This window comes from Penaeus japonicus, unplaced genomic scaffold, assembly GCF_977035675.1.
Source record: "Penaeus japonicus unplaced genomic scaffold, GWHDUDI00000001_assembly GWHDUDI00000008, whole genome shotgun sequence".
Lineage (NCBI taxonomy): Eukaryota > Metazoa > Arthropoda > Malacostraca > Decapoda > Penaeidae > Penaeus > Penaeus japonicus.
This window is the reverse complement of record NW_028234410.1, coordinates 1,639,620-1,649,619: the sequence shown is the minus strand read 5'-3', so window position 1 is coordinate 1,649,619 and position 10,000 is coordinate 1,639,620. Positions and strand designations below refer to the sequence as shown.

The following is a 10,000-nucleotide window of genomic DNA, read 5'->3' as shown; positions in this document are numbered from 1 at the left end:
TCTGGGTCGTACCTGTTTGGATAGAAGGCATTCATGCGTTAGGGAGCCGTCGTGCGAAATGAATCTACACACACACACACACACATACACACACACACACACACACACACACACACACACACACACACACACACACACACACACACACACACACACACACACACACACACACATATATATATATATATATATATATATATATATATATATATATGTATATATGTATGTATGTATGTATGTATGTATATAGATATGTTTTTGCCTCGCTGCAGTCGCGTCTTCAGTTGACTCACTTGAGCTGAGGAAGTGAATCGGCCTTGACGTTGGAGGCCGCGATGGAGTTGACCGCCTTGATGAAGCGGGCGGGCGACGCGGCAGCACCGTAGTAAGCATGATACAGCTCCGTCAGGCTGGCATCCGTGGGCACGTTGAAGCCTGGCTCAGACGCCGGCGGGTAGTCGAGGAAGAACTGGCGGAGGTTGCGTCGGATGGCCTCGCGCGTGATCCATTTGTGGTCGCGAGTCACGCCCGTCGTCTGAAACAGGAGGAAGGTTGCGTAATCTACCAAAAATAGCGAAAGTCGCTAACAACGCTAATGCAATACGCTACATCAATCACAGAGGTGATTCTCTCTCTCTCTCTCTCTCTCTCTCTCTCTCTCTCTCTCTCTCTCTCTGTCTCTGTCTCTGTCTCTGTCTCTCTCTCTCTCTCTCTCTCTCTCTCTCTCTCTCTCTCTCTCTCTCTCTCTCTTCTCTCTCTCTCTCTCTCTCCTCTCTCTCTCTTTCTCTCTCTCTCTCTCTCTCTCTCTCTCTCTCTCTCTCTCTCTCTCTCTCTCTCTTCTCTCTCCTCTCTCTTTCTCTCTCTCTCTCTCTCTCTCTCTCTCTCTCTCTCTCTCTCTCTCTCTCTCTCTCTCTCTCCTCTCTCTCTCTCTCTCTCTTTCTCTCTCTCTCTCTCTCTCTCTCTCTGTTTTCTCTCTCTCTCTCTCTCTTATCTCTCTCTCTCTCTCTGCCCTTTCTCTCTCCTCTCTCTCTCTCTCTCTCTCTCTCTCTTCTCCTTTCTCTCTCTCTCTCTCTCTTCTCCCTCTCTCTCTCTCCTCTCTCTCTCTCTCTCTCTCTCTCTCTCTCTCTCTCTCTCTCTCTCTCTCTCTCTCTCTCTCTCTCTCTCTCTCTCTCTCTCTCTCTCTCTCTTATATCACGTTCCAACAGAAGCCAAGGACCTCATACCTGTTCCGGACACAAAATCCACGCCACATCAGGGTCGCTCGTGTTCAGGGACGTGGCGAGAAAGGCCTGCGTCCAGCCTGCCACCGCCAGAAGGAGGAATAAAGTTAGTTCTCTTCGCGCCGCCATGACTTCCTCTCACGCTACCTAGAAGTGCCGACCCCAGGAGCGCCCAACGTATTTATACAGATGGGCGTGCGGGCGAGACATTGCGTAAGATAACTTTTATCTCGGTGATAGCGAAGGCAACTCAGCAGGTGTTTCATTTCCCATGTACTTGTACTTTGCCATAATGAAATGATGTTGATGCAACACGTGTATGCGCACGTGTGTGAGTGAGTGAGAGTGAATGAGTGAGTGTGAGTGAGTGAGTATGTCTGTGAGTGAGTGTGAGTGAGTGAGAGTGAATGAGTGAGTGAATGAGTGTGAATAAGTGAGTGTGAGTGTGAGTGAGTATGTCTGTGAGTGAGAGTGAATAAGTGAGTGAATGAGTGTGAGTGTGAGTGAATGAGTGAGTGTGCATAAGTGAGTGAATGAGTGTGAGTGAGTGAGTGAGTATATCTGTGAGTGAGTGTGAGTGAGTGAGTGAGTATATCTGTGAGTGAGTGTGATTAAGTGATGAATAGTAGTGTGATGAGTGAGTAGTGTGAGTGCAATGAGTGTGAGTGTGAGGCGCTGTAGGAGCGTGAGGGTGAGGTCGTGAGTGAATAAGTGAGAATGAGTTGTGAGTGAGTGAGGAGTGAGTGAGTGAATAAGTGATGAATAAGTGTGAGTGAGTGAGTGAGAGTGATTAAGTGAGTGAATGAGGTGGTGAGATTGAGTGGATTGAATAAGTGAGTGAATGAAGTGAGTGTGAGTGAGAGTGATGTGTAATAAGTGTAGGTGACCTGATGTGTGAGTGAATTGTGAGTGAATGAGTGTGAGTGAGTTTGAATAAGTGAGTGGCAATGAGTGAGTGTGATGTATAATAGGTGAAGGTTGAAATGAGTGATGCGTGTGAAGTGAGTGAGAGGTGAATAAGTGAGTGAAGGATGTGAGAGTGATGAGATGAGGGAGTGGAATGAGTGAGAGTGAATAAGTGATGTGATGAGTGTGAGAGTGAATATGTGAGGTGAATGTGTGAGTGTGATTGGAAGTGAAATGAGTGTGGTAGTGAGTGAGTGAGAGTGAGTGTGAATGAGTGAGATGTGTAGATCTGTGAGTGTGAGAATAAGGCGTGCAGTGGAATGAGTGCCAGGAGAGTTTGATAAGTGAGTGAAGGAGTGTGTCGGAGTGAGTATGTGAGGGTTGAGTGAATATGTGTGAGTGAGGGTGTGGAGTGAGTGATAAGGATAGTGATGAAAAGTGAAGTGAGTGAGTATATCGTGAGTGAGTGGGAATAAGTGAGTAGTGACTACCGTGAGTGCATGCGGAGTGAGTGTGTGTGTGTAGGGAGTGAGTGATTGCTGTGATGATGTGTGAGAGGGAATGAGTGAGTGTATAAATGAGTGATGATTGAATGTTGAGTGAGCTAGTGAAATGTTATTTTAATGCCACCGTGGTGATTGTGAGTGAGTGAGGGTGTGAATGAGTGAGTGTGAGTGTGAGTGAATGAGTGTGTGTGTGAGTGAATGAGTATGTATGTGAGTGAATGAGTGTGAGTGAGTGAGTATGTCTGTGAGTGAGTGTGAGTGAGTGAGAGTGAATGAGTGAGTGAATGAGTGTGAGTGAGTGAGTGAGTATATCTGTGAGTGAGTGTGAGTGAGTGAGTGAGAGTGAATAAGTGAGTGAATGAGTGTGAGTGTGAGTGAGTGAGTGAGTGTGAATAAGTGAGTGAATGAGTGTGAGTGTGAGTGAGTGAGTGTGAGTGAGTGAGTGAGTATATCTGTGAGTGAGTGAGTGAGAGTGAATAAGTGAGTGAATGAGTGTGAGTGTGAGTGAGTGAGTGAGAGTGAATAAGTGAGTGAATGAGTGTGAGTGTGAGTGAGTGAGTGAGAGTGAATAAGTGAGTGAATGAGTGTGAGTGAGTGTGAATAAGTGAGTGAATGAGTGTGAGTGTGAGTGAGTGAGTGAGTGTGAATAAGTGAGTGAATGAGTGTGAGAGTGAATAAGTGAGTGAATGAGTGTGAGTGTGAGTGAGTGAGTGAGTGTGAGTGAGTGTGAATAAGTGAGTGAATGAGTGTGAGTGTGAGTGAGTGAGTGAGTGTGAATAAGTGAGTGAATGAGTGTGAGAGTGAATAAGTGAGTGAATGAGTGTGAGTGTGAGTGAGTGAGTGAGAGTGAATAAGTGAGTGAATGAGTGTGAGTGTGAGTGAGTGAGTGAGAGTGAATAAGTGAGTGAATGAGTGTGAGTGTGAGTGAGTGAGTGAGTGTGAGAGTGAATAAGTGAGTGAATGAGTGTGAGTGAGTGAGTGTGAATAAGTGAGTGAATGAGTGTGAGTGAGTGAGTGTGAGTGAGTGAGTGAGTATATCTGTGAGTGAGTGAGTATATCTGTGAGTGAGTGAGTATTTTCTAAATCACCCTCTGTGCTGCAAGGAATGGCTGGCGTTTCCCTTTCTTCTAGAAGGAATGGCTGGCGTTTCCCTTTGCTGCAAGGAAGGGCTGGCGTTTCCCTTTGCTGCAAGGAAGGGCTGGCGTTTCCCTTTGCTGCAAGGAATGGCTGGCATTTCCCTTTGCTGCAAGGAATGGCTGGCGTTTCCCTTTGCTGCAAGGAATGGCTGGCATTTCCCTTTGCTGCAAGGAATGGCTGGCGTTCCCCTTTGCTGCAAGGAATGGCTGGCGTTCCCCTTTGCTGCAAGGAATGGCTGGCGTTCCCCTTTGCTGCAAGGAATGGCTGGCGTTCCCCTTTGCTGCAAGGAATGGCTGGCGTTCCCCTTTGCTGCAAGGAAGGGCTGGCGTTCCCCTTTGTTGCAAGGAATGGCTGGCGTTCCCCTTTGCTGCAAGGAATGGCTGGCGTTCCCCTTTGCTGCAAGGAAGGGCTGGCGTTCCCCTTTGTTGCAAGGAAGGGCTGGCGTTCCCCTTTGCTGCAAGGAAGGGCTGGCATTCCCCTTTGCTGCAAGGAAGGGCTGGCGTTCCCCTTTGCTGCAAGGAATCTAAACGCGTTGCAGCTGTGAGTTGTCCTCCCATCTCTGAGGCGCAAGGACCTTCGCCGTCTGTGTCTTCGTCAGAGGAAAGAAACAGGGGCGTGGCGAGGGCGTGGTTGCGAAGAGGAGTCGGTGGTGTATAGTGATGGTGATGATGATGGTGGTGATGGTGATGATGATGGTGGTGATGGTGATAATGATGAGGATTTTAATGATAAGGATGATAGTGGTAATGATATTGATAATGATTTTGATATTGATGATAATTGTAATATTGATAATGATGATAATGGTGATGATAATAGAAATAAAGATGATAATGATGATAAATGTGATAATGATAATGTTAAGAGAATAACAGTAACAGTAATAATGGCGATAACAAATGATCGAAATGATAATAAAAATAGTAATAATAATAGAGATAACAATAAAGACATGACATAGAAGAGATGAAGAGAGACGGGAGAATATACCCCCCCCCAAAAAAAAAAAAAAAAAAGAAACAAGGAAAAACAAGAAAAAAAAAAAAAAACCGTAATATAGAACTAAGCATTATCAGTAAGAATAACATCCATCACAGCATTATTATTTTCACAAGAAAAGGAACAAAAATAGTAACATCCTAAAACAAAAGTAGCATAAAAAGATACAGCGATAACGATAGCCTGGCAACATGTACGATCGATGCATTAAAAAAAAGAAAGAAAGAAAGAAAAAAGAAAAAAAGAAAAAAAAAACTATATTCACACTGTAAGAAGTTCAAGCAGGAGAAAGATATCCTTCTGGAAGATAAACGCGAGATAAGCATTATTTTTCACAACATGTTTTCCTGAAGTTGATTTGAAATGACATTGAAACACATGCAACATCACCGAGCATTCAATTGCGCGATTCGCCTTTTCGGAAATACTTCTTGGACATTTTTATTTTGATAATATTCACTGAGAATCGGCTGTTCAATTGATGCTTTGCTGTTGACCTGATATGCATATGCTGTACTTACATACATATACGAATAAACAAATATATACATACATATATACATAAATACATACATACATACATTCATACATACATACATACATACCCGTACATACATACATACATACATACCTACATGCACACATACATACATACATATATACATGCATACACACATACATACATACATACATATAAATATACTTGTATAATATTAAGCTACTACATATTATATATAGCAAAATACATGAAGCATACTTACATACATATATAATAATTTTATACATATATATATATATATATAAAATAATAATATATTACATATAATGTATATATATATATATCTATATATATAATATATTAAATATTATATATATATATATTATATATATATATAAATATATATATACATATAATATATATATATATATATATTATATATATATTATAATACAACAACACACATACAAACAAATAACACACATAGTAACACACAAAGTAACATAAGATATACATATATATATATATATATATATATAAAATATATATATATATATTTACAACAGTATATATATATATATATATACTAAATATATATTATATATATATATTAATATATATATTATATAATATATATATAAATATATATATGTATGTATACATATATATATATATATAGTATGTATATATAATATATACATATAAATATTAAAATATATATATAAATAATATATATAAAATATATATATAATGATATATATATATATCATACTACAACACACACAATAATATATATATATTTTATATAATATATATATATATATATATTATATATATATATAATATATATATACTATATATATGTTATATATAATATATTTTATATATATAGTATATATATATAATATATATATATATATATATATAGAATATATATATATAGATAATAGATAGTAGAATATAGATAAATATATATATATATATATATATACATGTAAGATAATATGCATAACATATTATAATATATTAAAATTTTACTTGAGATTCGAACCTATATAAGATTGAAGTATGGTATAGATCTAATATATTAATATATATATATATATATAATATATATATAATATATATATATACATGTATATATATATATATATATATATATATATATATATAATATATTTTATTATATTATATATTATATACTATATAATATATATATATATATAAATATATATAAATTTAATATAAATTTATATATATATGTATATATATATACATATATACTATTATTATATAAATATATATTTTATATATAATATAAAGATATATATAATATATATATATATATATATAATATTATATATATATATATATATTATATTATGTATATATATATATTTTATATATATAAAATATTATATATATATAATATATACATATATATATATATATATGATATATTATACAATATATATATAATATAATTTTATATAATGATATATATATATATATTGATATAGTATATATATATATATATATATATATATATAAAAATATATATATATATATAGATAAATATATATATAGATTTTATATATATATATATACCACTATAATATATATAATAAATATATATGATATAATATATTATATCTAGTATTTGTGATGTATTTATATTGTTGTTATTGATGTGTGTGTGTGTGTGTATATATAATATGTCTGATAGTTGTGTAGTGTGTATAGTTTGTGATATTTTAAATTAATATATTTATAGTTGATATATAATTCAACATCATACAACAATAATACACATGTATACATTTACATATATATTATTACTATAATATGTTTAAAATATATATATATAATATATATATAATGTATGTATATATACATATATATATAAAATATATTTATTATATATATTTTTAAAAAATATAAAAATTTATAATAAAATATATAAAATTAAATATATATATATTAAAAAATATATATTTTTATATATAATAAATATTAAAATATAAAATTTAATATATAAATTTATATATATAATATTTATATATATATATAGTTTGTTTTTTTTTTTGTTTTTTTATATAAAAAATATATTTTATATTATATACATATATATTTTAAAAAATATTATTTTTATATATTAAATATATAAAAAATTATATATATTTAAAAATATATATAAATTTTTTTTTATATATATAATTAGAATATATATATTTTTATATAATATAAAATTTTATATATTAATATTAAATTTTATATATATTTTTATAAAATTTTAATTTTATATAAATTTTTATATATAAATTTTATATATTATTATTGTTTTGGGGGTGTGTGTGGTGTGTGGTTTGGTGTGTGTGTGTGTGTTTGGGAGGGGTGTGGTTTGTTATATATCAATCAAACTATATATAAATAAAAAAAATAAATTATAAATATAAAAAATTTTATATAAATAATATATTTTATAATTAAAATTTTTATATAATAAATATAATATTTTTGTGTGTTTGTGTATATATAATATAAAATAAATAAAATAAAAAATATAATAATTTATAAATAATATAAATATATATTATATTTATTTTACATTTGTAAAACATATACCCTCCCTATACATGTTGTGGTTGTGTTGTGTGTTTTGGGGAAAAAATTAAAAAATTATAAAATTTAATATATAAAAAATATATATATAAAATAAAAAAAAAAAAAATATATTAAAATTATATATAGTAAATATATATTTAAATTTATATAAATATAAATTAATTAAAATTTAAAAAAAATAAAAATATATTAAAATAAATAATTAAATAAATAAAAATAAAATTAACCACACCACCCACACACCTATAAACTGTGTGTTTGTGTGTGTGGGGTGTGTCTGTGTGTGTGTGTGTGTGTGGTGTTTTGTGTGTGGGGTTTGTGTGGTGGTGTGTGTGTTTGTGATTATATATATATGGGGTGTATCACATGCTGAATCGTAGCGGCAAACAGGTGTTGATTTTTTATGACGATGGGCTCCAATTCACAGAATAAAATTTTCCCAGATTCGTTTTGAAAATTTCCACAATCTCCTTTTTTTTTTTTTTTCGATAACAGTGAAAATAGAAAAGAGAGAGAGAGGGGGGGCGAGAGAGAGAGAGGGGAGAGAAGGGGAGGAGAGAAGGGGAAAGAGAAGGGGAGAGAGGGGTTGGGGGAACTAACATGCAGGGAAAAAGGGGAGAGAGGGAAGGGGAGAGAGGAGGGGGGGAGGGGGGAAAAAAAAAAAAAGAGAGAGAAGGGGAAAAAAAGAGAGAAAGAGAGGAAAAAGAGGGGGGAGAGAGGAGAAGGGGAAAAGAGAGAGGGGAAAAGGGGGAGAAAAGGGGGGAGAGAGAGAGAGAGGAAGAGAGAGAGAGGAGAGAGGAGAGAAGAGAAGGGGAGAGAGAGAGGAGAAAGGAAAAAAAGAAAAAAAGAGAAAGAGAGAGAAGAGGAGGGGGAGAGAGAGAGATTGAGGGGTGAGAGAAAAAGAGGGAGAGAGAAAAAAAGAAAAAAAAGGAGGGGGAGAGGAGAAGAGGGGAGAAGAGGAGAAAAAGAGAGAGAGAGAAAATAAAAGAAAGGAAAAAGAGAGAAAAGGGGAGAAGTGATCCCAGAGGGGGGGGAGTGACAAGGGGAAAACAAAAAACGAGAAGAAAAGGGTGGGCCCCGGCCCCCCCCGGGAGTGGGCCTTTCCCAAAATTTTCGGGCAAAGGTATGGGGGCGCCGGGTTTCCCTTCGGGGGGACCGAAAGGGGTTTAAACCCTCATTTTGGGGCGCCGGTTAAATGTGGCGGGGGGCCCAAATTTATGAAAAATTTTTTGCCTTGGGGACCTGTTTCCTCTACTATCTCTACTTTTTCCCTTAAACTTCAAACCCCGTTTTTCACTCTGCTTTATCATCTTTTCATCCCCATCATTTTTGGGGGAAAAGAAGGAAAAAAACGAACACACAAAACAATGGGGGAGTCGGACAATCCAAAAACATGGGAAGGTTTTTTTTGGGGGAAATTAAACCGGGGCCCTTTTGGGAAAAAGAGCATGTGTGTTCTTTTTTATCTCCCGCCAGGGTGACCTTTCCCCTTTTCCCCTAATTTATTCTTAGAAGGCTTTGGGAAAAATACCGCGTGAGAAAAACGTATAGTCCATGTCTTTCCCCCCCCCCCCCTGGCAACACGGGGCGAAATGTGAAAATTGGATGCATTTTTTTTTTGCGAATAGGGGCCCCAAGGGGATTTGGGGTCTTTTTTTTTTTTTTTTTTTTTTCCCTTTTTTTTAAGAGAGAGAGCCAAGGGGGGGAAAAACAATAGCCCTCCCCACTCAAACGGGAAACTCATGGGGACAAAATCAAAATATACATCCCTACACAAACACACACCACACACACACACACATACAAAATATTTTTATATATATAAAATATAATATTATATAATATTATATATATTTATAAATATATTTTAAATATTTTAAAAGTATATAAAAATAATAAATGTTATATTATATATAAAATTTTATAATATATTTTTTAATATATATAAATATATAAATAAAAATAAAAATAAAATCATCGTAAAACCTTTTATTTTTTCCAAAATGCAGGGCATAGGCCTCTCCCCAATCTATAAATAATTTTAAAAAAGGGTACGAATACTAAGGGATTCTCTGGCGTTATGTGTGGTTTGGTGTGTGGGGTGTGTT

General features: G+C 34.3%; 2 protein-coding genes across 2 annotated transcripts in view; one reads left to right on the top strand and one right to left on the bottom strand.

Annotated features, from left to right (window-relative positions):
- LOC122253916 (uncharacterized) overlaps positions 1 to 1,414 on the bottom strand; it is a 15,197-nt gene extending 13,783 nt beyond the window's left edge. Inside the window, exons 1-3 of the mRNA XM_086538892.1 lie at positions 1,224 to 1,414; positions 294 to 535; positions 1 to 12 (exon numbers count right to left, since the gene is read on the bottom strand). The exon at positions 1 to 12 is cut by the window's left edge and continues 277 nt beyond it. Of these exons, the coding sequence (XP_086395018.1) occupies positions 1 to 12; positions 294 to 535; positions 1,224 to 1,349 (380 nt within the window). The 5' untranslated portion in view covers positions 1,350 to 1,414. The remainder of the gene's footprint in view (positions 13 to 293; positions 536 to 1,223) is intronic.
- Positions 1,415 to 1,875: 461 nt separating this feature from the next.
- The window catches only part of LOC147471430 (uncharacterized), a 24,592-nt gene continuing 16,467 nt past the window's right edge, over positions 1,876 to 10,000 (top strand). Inside the window, exon 1 of the mRNA XM_086539393.1 lies at positions 1,876 to 1,911. Within this exon, the coding sequence (XP_086395519.1) occupies positions 1,876 to 1,911 (36 nt within the window). The remainder of the gene's footprint in view (positions 1,912 to 10,000) is intronic.